Source organism: Paramisgurnus dabryanus, chromosome 6, assembly GCF_030506205.2.
Source record: "Paramisgurnus dabryanus chromosome 6, PD_genome_1.1, whole genome shotgun sequence".
Classification (NCBI taxonomy): domain Eukaryota; kingdom Metazoa; phylum Chordata; class Actinopteri; order Cypriniformes; family Cobitidae; genus Paramisgurnus; species Paramisgurnus dabryanus.
This window is the reverse complement of record NC_133342.1, coordinates 32,271,512-32,284,305: the sequence shown is the minus strand read 5'-3', so window position 1 is coordinate 32,284,305 and position 12,794 is coordinate 32,271,512. Positions and strand designations below refer to the sequence as shown.

Genomic DNA, 12,794 nt, shown 5'->3' with positions numbered 1-12,794 from the left:
AAAGATTAATTTGATATTTTCTGGGCAATACAGTAACACTGTGATTTCCAATGAAAACATGTGTGATATATGGATGCTCAGCGTGTATGCCTCTATTCAGTTCCCCAAAGATCAATTACCTGTGAAGGCATCAATTGTGGCGGCTGCACTTTGCTGTCTGCCTCTCTGTGCTGCAACCGTGATGGTATATTCGGTGGCCGGCTCCAGACCTGTCAGTGTGGTGAAGGTGATGTCCTTGGGTACCGTAAGCTCGGTCGTAACTCCAGCAGAGGAGGTGTAGGTCACCCTATAATGGTCGATAGGCCCCTGCACCGTGCCCCACAACAGGGTGATGGTGTTGTCTGTGGAGGCTGTGACCGTCAAATCCAAGGGGACATCCAGATCTGAAGATCAGAGATACTGTAACTGTTGGTTTCTAATAGGAGTACAATGTTGTCTGGTACACCAGGGTAAAGCAAAACGCTAAAAAATTGATTCACAAGTTTCTGCAGGAGAAACCGGGGAGTAATCAGGATGTTATTTAAGGATTTTTAATCGTATCAAGCTGATAAGATTTATGATGTCCCAGACATTTTCAGAGTGTTCGTACAGTATGCCCCTGAGAAATACTATAACTGCTTATTGTCTAAAAGAGAAGTTTACTTCACCAGGATCTGATATTGCTAAAGCTATAATTTGATCAGCACTTGCCTGTTCTTGCATTCATTGTTGCTGGTGTGCTTTGGTTGGCACCAAGTACAGCTGAAATTCCAATGCCATATTCTGTGCCAGGCAGTAAATCTGAAAAAAGAGAGAGTGAGAGATAAATAAAGATATACACGACTACTCTTCAAGTTTTAGGGTCACTTTTTTGTTTAGTTGTATCAAAACTAAGAAATCACACAAATGTAACTGGAGCATCTAAAAATAAATCAAAACTATGGTATATTTTATTATCTTCAGTGTAGTCACACTTGCACAAATGTTCTCCTGTCATTTTATCAAGCAGCTTCTTGAGGAATCACTCAGAATTGATTTTTATTCCATATTGAAAGATCCCATATATGACCTACTGTATTATTAGCTGCTTTTTCTTCACTATTCAGTCAAAGTCATCCATTTAAAGATGCAGTGTGGAATTTTAAAAGGATCTCTTGACAGAAATGCAAAATAATATACGAACTATATTATCAGGGGTGTATAAAGACCTTTCATAATGAACCGTTATGTGTTTATTACCTTAGAACGAGACCTTTTTTTATCTAAATACACCGAGGGTCCCCTTACGCAGAAGTCGCCATTTTGTGACGCTATTTTTCTACAGAAGCCCTTAACGGACAATTTCTTTACTAAGTAGTTTCCAACGATGACATGTTTGTCCGGTGGCGGCTACCCTAGCTTGTCTATGTGTTTCAAAAGCGAGGGTGGAGCAGTGGACTAAGCCGTTGGTTGTAATTCCCAACCTCACCACTAGATGAAAATTTACACACTGCACCTTTAAATTAAAAATGTACAAATAAAAAATAAATGTAGGTTTTCTATTTTTTATCTGCTAAAGTAATTTTAAACATTAACATTAAACAAAAGATTTTAAGTTCATGAGAAACATTTCAGTCAACTTTTGAATGGTATCAAATGCTGGGTTGTTTTTAAAGTGCCAGTCGGGTCTAATTTCTAAGCTTCCTAATATTGTTAAGGAGTCCCCAACAACAGGTTTAAATGTATGCAAGGTCAAAAAACTCAAAATATAAATTTAATATGATCCCATTTTTTCAGAGATCCCCAAACGATTTGTGCAAATCCATTCAGCCTGCCTAAACTTCACCTTTCGTTAGCCTACTCTGCTCTGATTGGTCAACTGACACATTCTTCCCACAGTCCAACAATAGTGCAACATGCATTGACCTAGTGCTAACGTGACTTAAAGACAAGACATAAGAGTTTGAAAACCGACATCAATACACATCATTTACCATTAATCCAAGTAATAAAAACGAAGACAGACACTAAAATGTTTACACTTATGTAAGCAAGTATGTAAGTTACCTGGGCTACAGCTAAACAGTAAACATGTGTTAGCCCCTTACTGATAAGACAAAGAGTTTGAAAACCAACATCATTCATCATTGATTAAATAATAAAAATGACGACAGACACAAAGTCTGCATCTGAAATCGCATAATGTGACAGTAGGTACTGAATTAGATGAATTACTCATCGACCATTAAAACAGTACGTTCTATACAGTATGAATATAGATAGTATGAATGAATTTGGACGTACTACCTTCACCCTGTTGAAACATCACGTGACATACAACAACAAGTTAGTCGGTAACTGGAATCACGTTACACTCGTGCAATTTAACCACAAGGGATGGCTGTATAATATATGTATTTGCATTTGAATAGAGCTGTGTTACCAAGCCCATCCGTCTTCTTCATTGGATAATTCCTCTCCTGGGGACTCACAGGATAGCAAAGTGTCAAGTAGTAGATTATCCGGGTACTGTACTTTTCGCCTACTGCTTTTGAAATAATATGAATTCGGACATACTACTCTCCTTGCCTACTGCTTTTCGCCTACTATATAGTATGGAAGTAGGTGGTTTCAGATGCAGCCTAACATTTTTACACTCATATACTGTAAGCAAGTATGTTATGTAAGCTAACCGGGCCACGGCTAAACAGCAAACAGTAGTTTAAATGCAACATGCGTTAGCCAATTGCTAGCGCGACTTAAGACATTACAATAAACTAGACATCAGAACACTCTGGGAAAAATAAACACGTTATAATTATACTTAGAGGTTGTGGTTAGGAGACAAGTGTTCAAAATAAATGAGTACAGAACCATCTTTCATGGACAAACGTTTAGAAAATCCCTCCTTGAAAAAGTCATTTAAACCACTGATTCTTCACATCTTCACCCTTTGGAAGGGACTCCCTACTCTAAAAGCCGATAACTTGATTTATTGTGAACTTTTCGGGTTAACAACTTTGCACAAAGCTTACATTGACGGCAGCTACATGATACTGGATCTGACTGGCTCTTTAAGCCATTTTTGGGTAAAATATGGAAATTTTCTAAATTAATTTATACCAACGATTGGGTTTGTACATATTTTACACAACCATGGGTTAAAGGTGTCAAAGTATCCATTGATACAATATGTTCAGTTGTTCTCTGATATCTACATATTTGACTAAATTAAGTGCACAAATTATCCAGAGACAGTTTTTCATGTCCATTTACAACCCTAGGATTTGTCCCCAGAATGAAATTGTCTGCTATTACCCTATTTGAAAGGGTCATAAATAATGTTGAGTAGCGAGGCTCATGTCAGTCTCACATTAGTAAACAGACCTTGAGCCTGTATTTATTGACTGCAATTTGAAGATGTTTAAGCCTGTTTTAGACAAAGATACAGATTTTGAGGAACAACTAATAGTTTGGAGATTGAAAATGGATGTTTCTGAGTTGTAAATTTATTTGTGTTTTTTCAGTATGGACCTCCAAAACGTAACTAAAACATCAACAGTAGAACTTCAGCCTAAAGGCTAGCATATAGCATTAACTAGCATATAGCGCTAACTCAGCAGTCAAAACTTTGTTTTAAGCATTGTAACAACATTGTAATGAATGTGTAATTTAATGTTGGGGCGTATGTCCACTGTGTTCTGTTGAGATCTGCCTGTTTTCCATTGGTGTTTTGCATACAAAACGTTTACATAAGAAGGAGGAAACAACAGTGTTTAAGGCTCATAAGATGTCATTATCATGTACACAACTCTTATTATTCATCTACTATTATTCCAGTAAATACAGTTTTACCTTCTATGGCACCTTTGAAACAACCCAGCATGTATTGTACAGCATATAAAGATAATAAGAAATAAACTGTATTGTCGGTAATAGATTAGTGAGGGCTCGTGGTATTATTACATGGGCATTGAATGTCATTAAACATGCATTCACTAAAGGAAAAATACAAAGCATCAGAAAGGAAGCGAATCACCTTGAGGTGACTCATACCGTCTTAGAAGTGAGAAAATAAAAAGTTCCCTTCAATGTTTAGCGTCTAATGTTGCTTACTTGAGGGAAAAATCTGTTAATGAGAGGGAAAAGTCAGCATGGCAGCACATTTGAAAGGGGCTGTAGACTTTGCTGTGTTGTCAGCCTCCCCCAGGCTACAATCAATCTCAGAAATGCCATGAATTCAGTATAGGAACATACGATGCCCTACAGTTTCTATAGCTATGTGTTAAATGGTCAGAGAACTGTCTAGGATCATATTGTTCATTTCAGGTCCTATAAATTCTTTAACAAATGTGCCAGAATCACAATATACACTCTCAGGAAAAAGGTACAAAAGTGGTCACTGGGGTAGTACAGTTTCAAAAAGAGTGCATCTTTTTAAAGGTTACCAGTGACAGCTTTTGCACCTTTATTTCTAACAGTATATGTTGATATACATTAGTGTACAATACATTTGAACACTCATGACTTTATTCACCAGTGTTTTTATAGTCTACAGTGTTTTCTATCATCTCCACTGTTTGTAATAGTTTTTAGTTTTGTTAGCTATCATAATGGTGCAGTTTCCCAAACAGGGCTTATCCTAGTCCCAGACTGAAATGCACTTTTGAGCTGCCTTAATTTAAAGGAACACACCCACATTTTGGGAATTTAGCTTATTCACCAAATCCCCAAGAGTTAGATAAGTCCATACATACCTTTCTCATCTCCGTGCATGCTGTAACTCTGTCTGACGCAGCCCCTGCTAGCTTAGCTTAGCATAAAGACTGGAAGTGAATGGCTCCAGCTAGCATACTGCTCCCAATAAGTGACAAAATAATGCTAAACTAGCGGGGGCTGCGTCAGACAGAGTTACAGCACACACGGAGATGAGAAAGATATTTATGGACTTATCTAACTCTGGGGGATACGGTGAATAAGCTAAATTCCCAAAATGTGGGCGTGTTCCTTTAAAAACACTTTACAGTGACATAACTTAACATATATCAGTGCCATTGTTTTGTCTCAAGATGCCCACGAGCATTGTTTTTTGTACAGTTATGTTTGTAAAAACTACTTTAATGTCCTAATGTAACTAAGGCCTAGTCCTGGATTAATCTAAACCCTGTCCGGGAAACCGCCCCAATATGTATTTTATGGAAATATGCAGTTGAATGAACTCTGGGTTTGAGTTTACCAGTGAGGGTGGTCTTGGTGGTGTAACCGTCATTGCGCGGGACGAAGACCTTGTCGTACTGATCTCCAGCTAGTGTGCTGTAAACCACACTGTAGCTTTCTACATCTGCTTCACTATTGTCCCATTCCAGGTCCAAGCTTGTGGATGTTTTCGACAACACTCGCACGTTCTTTGGTGCATCGATTTCTAAGAAAATTGGCACAAACAAAAATGAATAGATCTTGCTTTAGTTTAACTGGTAGAGAAGGGCATTATATATATTCTCATGCTAATAAAATACAAAAGCTGATTAATTTGTGTTGTGTTAATGCAGCATAACTTGGATACAGTAGAAACATCTGCCAAATGCATTAATGTAAAAGTAAATGGACCACTCAACCTAATTTCATAGAGCATTGACATTGTTGCATTGTATAAGGTCAAACACAGTACCTCATTTACATAAAAAAATGAAATACTGAAAGAAACTTTCTATGATTCATTCTAAAGACAGTCACAGAGGGTCTCACCTGTAGTAAATGCTGTGAAAATGGCTTCGCTTTCATTGCCATTTCGGATTCCACTGACCGATACTTCATATGTCGATCCAGGCCTCAGGACTTGCAGTGAGTACTGGCTTAAAGTCGACGGCAGACGAAAGGTGGTTTTTGGTCCATCTACACCCAACAGCCCGTATCGCAGTATGATCTTGTCCACTTTAGCTTTGGGTGAGGTCCACTCCACGAACGCGACTGTGTCTGAGACGTCTCGTACGATAAGCTGGGTTGGCCCATCAATTACTGAAGAAAAGACATACAAGTCATTTCAATGTGATAAGCATGTACAATGCACTAGAATTATAAATATTATTGGTTGGGAAATGTTCCACAGGTATGCATTATTTTTCGATAAACGCAGACTAGACCTGTCAAATGTCTTAAAATAACCCCCATAGCAATGTCTTATCAAAGTCTATGCTAACCGTGCTATAAGCGGAATAATTGAGTCCGGTCCTTTGATTTATTTTAAAAAATAACTTGTGCCACATTACCACCTTGGGTGTGCATTTTTTTCTTATAATTCAATAGCCCGTCATCAATTATTCCTTACATATCTAGGATGGTAACACTGGAATATTTACTGACTGCAATTTAAAGATTTTTGATGTGATGAATAATGAACATAAGAGTTAGACTTTTATTAAATACAGATAGGGAAGCAAAATATAATTTGCCTAAATGCAGACTTTCTACATAAATACAAACCTTGACTATAGACCTGAATTTATCTTATTGGAGATGTTCTGGCAAAACATTTCATAGTCATCTACTGGATCATTTAAATATCTTCAAGGTAAAAGTGCAGAGTCATAAAATAGTGGCAACACATTAAAAAGATAGGGCAAAAAGGTGTGGGAATATGCAGACTCTAATAATATTTAATGAAGTTCAGACTTTAAATAGACTGAACTGTGTCTGAGATTTTAAAGGTGAAAGAACTTTTGCACAGCAAGAAGCATAAAACAAAATTGCAAAAAAATTTTTATCTTTTACACAAATAAAAGTTTGCAAGGAAGCAACATGTTTTCAATGTTGTGAAAAATACTGCGGTCGTCAATGTTACTTTCATTCATCTGTCCAATCACAGTGGAGGGGGTGTAAAAGTACCACACCAACCAACCAGTGCATCGTACAACAATTTATAAGCAAAACAGAAGTATCATAGTGTCATACCCTTTGGACTATGTCGACTCTCCCTGTTTTGTTTCTGTTTCATTACAGGTGAACTAATTGCAGGAATTGGGCACACCGGTGCACATGGGTGTCGTGGCTTTAAATTATCCCAGCTATGTGGGGGGTCAGAATCTGGGTCACAGTCCGCTGACATGACTTTTTTGAACACTATTCATTCCATGACTGTGTTTTAGTGTTTTTTTTAAATGAATTACAACTGTATTCATATTTTAAACCTAAAATTATCGTTTTTATTTGCGCTCTCTGACTCCTTTCTTGTTATTTCCCCTGGGGGACGTAACAATAGCAGCTAAAGCGTTCTGCCGAAGAAATGCTGGCAAGTGCCCACAGTTTGTATTTTTATAGGGTGTACACACCAAACGCGAATTCAATGTTTTGTGCGAGTATATTACATACAAAGTCAATGCAAATATGCAAATAGATGTAAACTAGTGCTGCACTGCAAACAAATATTTCCAAGAAAAAAAAATCTTAGTATTTTTGTCTTGTTTTCAGTAAAAAAATCTAAAAATTCTTTAAGATGATTTTTCTTGACGAGCAAAACAACCCAAGAAAATAAGTCTAGTTTTTAGACCAAAAATATCAAATTTAAGTGATTTTGTGTGTAAAACAAACAAAAAATCTGCCAATGGGGTAAGCAAAAAAAAATCTTGAACATTTTTCTTAAACACTAAATTCAAGAAAAATTGACAGATTTTTTTTGCTTGTTTTATGCACAAAATCATTTAAATTTGATATGTTTGGTCTAAAAACTAGACTTATTTTCTTGGGTAGACTTATTTACTTTTCATTTTGCTCATCAAGAAAAAGCATCTTTATTTAAGATTTTTTTTGACTAAGAATTTTTTTCTTGAAAATATTTTTTTGCAGTGTGGGCAATGCGAATGATGCGATTTGGCATGATTGCTGTGAAAACATGCGCTATTTGACTTAAACACTTAAAAAATATTCAACTCATGCGGAACATTTGCATGCGTCCTACGAAGTAAAACAAAAACGTATCTAGAGTGAGGAACGCGAGGCTTTGCGTTTGGTATGTGCGTAACATTAGAAGAGCATAGCAGTATTTACATTTATACTACACTGCACATTGTATTTGGATAAGAAGTAGGTTAATATATAAATCCATGAAACACAAGCACAAACTAATTTAAATTTTGCGATTACTAAGCCTACTATTTTCTTTAGGGCAACTTGACCATCTGTCTCAGAAACAGATACTGTATCATCAAACACAATGAAAATCTCTGGTGTTTTAAACTTGAAAAGTGCAAGCAATCTCCAACCTCAGCCTCCCTCTGCTGTGATGTGTAAAATGCTGCTAATTGGACCTGGAGAGACGGAGCTGAAATCCACATTTAACTTTCAAAAGATGAGCTTTACAGGCGTAATGTGTTTTTTTAGTGGCATAGAGTGATGAGAATTGCAACCAAACGCAATGAGATTTTCGTCATCTTCATCTGAGATAATCACATTCTTCATTCTGGATGCAATGAATTCTTATTTGATTATATTACAAACCCAGACGCAACAGCGCTGACGCCATCATTTGTGCACAGTTGTGGGCACATTGCTGCATTTTGTTATATGATCAAATTAAAACGTCATCAGAAGCACTCACAGCACTTCCAAAATACAGTGCAATGTTCAATTCACAAAGATGATGGTTCAAATGTAGTTTTATGTACTTTTCTAAATTCAATCATCCAAAAATTTGTTTCTCTAATTTGATATAAATAAATTTTTCAATATTTTTTACAGTTTCTACAATGTAATGCTTACAGTGTGATTAAAATAAAAACATAAAAAGTTATGGAGTTATGTTCAAATAAAATGGCATTTCAAAAGTATCTTCTGCCAATATGGCTATACAGTACTGACTTTTTTAATGTCTGTGCGCACATTTCTGACTGAATCGCAGTTAAAGTCTTTTGCATGACAACAGTCTTTCTCTACTAAGAGTTTTACAGCTAGACAAAAGCATAAATGAGAAAAACTTCTGAATGTTTACTTTTTACCCACAAGAGGGATTTCTTCATTTGATTTGAGGCACACCAGCACAGTCTAATTTTTAGGTCTAATACATAAGAGACTTGGTAATTGATCGCTGTTTATTTTTTCCTAAAAATGTTGCATTTTAGCGCATAAACAGCATAACTACCATTAGATGACTTTGCAACTGAGCGTGTGCTTAGCAAAACCTTGTCTTCCCAGTCCATCTCAGGAGGAAGATAAATCTTAGTGCACATAAATAATTAAGTTACATCGAATTTGTCTTTCTTTATCCAATAAGGTATCAGCAGTGGACATGTGAAATATTAATGGACTCCCATGCATAATTAATGCCTCTTTAATTATGGTCGACGGTGAGGCGCGTTGAAATTAATGACATTTTCACAGTTTGAATTGTTCAGGAAAGGCTCAATTGAATCTAATCCTGCTGTCTGTATGTGACAGAAGAGAAATTCTCGGGTGAAGTTTACATTAAGTGCATAATTGCTGACAGACTGATCCATTCATCATGGTGACATTTTCCATTAGCTGAACCAATGTGACACGTCCCTGAAGTTTATGGTTTCCCAGCCCCTCTCACCCGACCATCCGAGAGGTCTGTGTTTACACTTCTGTTTGCTTGTGCGCACCGTATCGGTGACTGGATCTTTCTCTGCGTGTCCTGTTAGGCACCTTCGCAATGTCGTTTCAATGTGACAACACGCTGTCAACTAAAAGTAAAACGACCGCGTTCATAGCGTAGTTTGGAGAGGAGCCCTCTGTTCGTCCTTACAGCTACACGCGGCATGAATTTCAGCAAGGGACGAGGGAAACATCGATGGGACATGGCAGATGGGTGGAGGAAATCACTGTTGAAGGCACTTTCAACTTGTCAACACCAGCTACAGAAGAGGTTCTGGTGACTCATTTGGCTCAGGAATAACCTGAAGGGAAAAGCTTTTACATGGTTCTCTTTCATCTTCTCTGTGCACGGCGAGCAGTGATGAACTGGATCCCTTTCCTCTGTGCATCCGCACATTGAAAATATGGGAACATTTATGTCTTCATTAATAATGAAGGACTCTGGTATTTGTTCTTGCACATTAAGAGCATCAACAAACTCTTTCTTGTCGAGTACACCGAATTCATCCAAGCATGGCCTCTGCATTCTTCTCTATTATTGTAAAATAAACATCCCTCTGGGATTCATACACCGGATTTATATTCATTACCCACCACAGGGTACACAGAAGAGTTTAAAGACTGAAAATAAATTAGCAAGCGTTATACAAAAGGACCGGATGGTCTGTAAATGTTTGATATGAGGACGTGAGGTGTCCAGCGTCACATTTCAACATTTACAGGCCTGTCAAATGACAGAACTTGTCTGTCCTCGGATAATTAGTTTCTATCCTAATGCATGGTTTTCATCACTGAGGATCCATGCATAATGGCAAATTTTTATGGATGTCACCCTAAGAAACAATTACTGTACAGTACCATTATCATACACAGTAATACTGTAGGTTTCCAAAAACACAGCAAACCAGATCACTTTAAAATCATACTGTATGTGAGAGGTGCTTGGCCATGTAAAACCAAAGTCCCTTAAAGGTATAGTTCGGCCAAAAATGATATTAAACTCATGATTTACTCACCCCCAAGCTGTCCGAGTTGCATATGTCCATCGTTTTTCAGACAAACACATTTTTGTATATTTTAGAAAATGTTTTAGATCTTTCAGTTGATTAAATGTAATGTTACGGGGTCCACGACCTTCAAGTCCAAAAATAGTGCGTCCATCCTCAACAAAATAAATCCAAACTCTCCAGGATGATAAACAAAGGTCTTCTGAGGGTAATCCGCGCGGTGTTGTTGTAGAAATATCAAAATGTAAAACTTTATTAACGTAAATAACTACCTTCCGGTAGCGCCGCCATCTTAGTCGTGTCCGCATTCAGGATGAGAGCTTACGCAGCCTACAGAGGCTACTCTGCTGCTGCTCTGTGCCCCCGCCCTCCGAATTTGTCATACGTCACTAAGAAAAGTGCGTACACTACGCTAATATTCTCTCCTGAATACAGAGGAGTCTAAGATGGCGGCACTACCGGAAGGTATTTATTTTCATTAATAAAGTTTTAAATATGGATATTTCTACAACAAAACCGCACGGATTACCCTCAGAAGACCTTTGTTTATCATCCTGGAGCCGTTTGGATTTATTTTGTGAAGGATGGACGCACTTTTTTTGGACTTGAAGGTCCGTAACATTACATTTATTCAACTGAAAGATCTAAAACATTTTCTAAAATATCCGAAAATGTGTTTATCTGAAAAACAATAGACATATGCAACTCGGACAGCTTGGGGGTGAGTAAATCATGGGTTTAATATCATTTAGCCGAACTATCCCTTTAAGGAAAGTCATGCCTTTACAAAAAATTAACCATGTTTTTTTTTTGTGGTTAACGTGTAGTAACCATGTTTTTTGGTTGTTGATTACTGTTAGCACTACTATTGACTACTATTACAGTACACTAACCATGGTTTGACTATGTTCATGGTTATTTTGTGGTTACCACAGTGTTACTACAATAACCATGTTGTTCTTTTATTTTAACTGTACTTAAACCATGGTAAATTTTCGTTTGCAATGCCTCTGGGCAGTTATTTCAGTCATGCAAGACTAAAACCCTATCCAAGGTAATAGGTCAAGACAGATATCTTTTTAACTGTGTGCTAAAATAACAATTAAACAACATATTTAATTCTTACCCCACAACCACTAAGACTACATAGCTCCAAACAATCACCAGTCTTCACCGATTGATGATTGGATGTTTGAACTGGAAGGTGGGACTCCCAGAATAATTATATTAAAGGATTACTACATTTTTTATGAAAAAATCTGAACATTTTCTCACCCCCATGCCATCCAAAATGTCTTTCTTTGTTCAGTTGAGAAAATATTAAGTTGTTTGAGGAAAGCATTTGAGGATGTTTCTCCATATAATAGACTTTATTGGACTCAACAGTTTACAGTTTCGATGCAGCTTCAAAGGACTCTAAACAATCCCAACCGAGGCAAAAGTGTCTTTTCTAGCGAAAAGACCTCAAAATTTTCGACAAAAAAGTATGCTTTTTCTCCTCTTCCACTAGCCATGAGACTTGCCAGCATAACCTTACGTATTATGTGATTACGTCGAAAGTTCAAGCATAACGTGTGCAAAGCTACCGCTCCAGTGTTTACAGGCGTGGAGAAAGAGGACCGTTCTGATGTTGTTGTATGTGGAATGATACTAATTAATGTCTTTGTGTCAGTTTATTGTTTACAATGGTCCGCAAGTGTGCGTTTCACATATGTTACGTGTGACCTTTTGACTTGATTACGTAATTCGTAAGGTCGCGCTGGCACGTCAAACGGCAAGTGCAAGACGGGAAGTTGATTTTTTTTTTGCGAAAATGAAGATTGTTTCGCTTGATTAGACCGAGGGGCAACCTTGCGATATCCCTGATGAAGCCAATACAGAAGTGATTTAAACCGCAATTCATCAACAGGCCACTAGAGGCTGGCTCCGAAACGGATTCAATTATCATAACCCCAATGTTAAAATGCCCATCTTTAGAGCAGAAAAAATATGTTTACAGCCTGGTAAAGCAACCAGACACTTCAGCTTCACCCACGTCCCTCTTTACCCATTTTCGGATATCCGCGAGTGATGCGCAGCGACGCGCTACCAAGATGCAGATGGCAGGCATCACCTACTATTGGCTAAAAAATGATCTTCAGAACCCTATGAGTGACGTCACGGACACTACAGTACGTCCATTTTTTTAAGTCTATGGATAATACCCTTATGCCTCTGTTGGGATCG

At 37.5% G+C, this 12,794-nt stretch overlaps 1 protein-coding gene across 1 annotated transcript in view; it reads right to left on the bottom strand.

Annotated features, from left to right (window-relative positions):
• Positions 1 to 12,794, bottom strand: part of tnr (tenascin R (restrictin, janusin)) — a 218,899-nt gene that overhangs the window by 40,325 nt on the left and 165,780 nt on the right. The window contains exons 9-12 of the mRNA XM_065276614.2: positions 5,704 to 5,973; positions 5,195 to 5,380; positions 691 to 780; positions 120 to 383 (exon numbers count right to left, since the gene is read on the bottom strand). Coding sequence (XP_065132686.1) covers positions 120 to 383; positions 691 to 780; positions 5,195 to 5,380; positions 5,704 to 5,973 — 810 coding nt within the window. The remainder of the gene's footprint in view (positions 1 to 119; positions 384 to 690; positions 781 to 5,194; positions 5,381 to 5,703; positions 5,974 to 12,794) is intronic.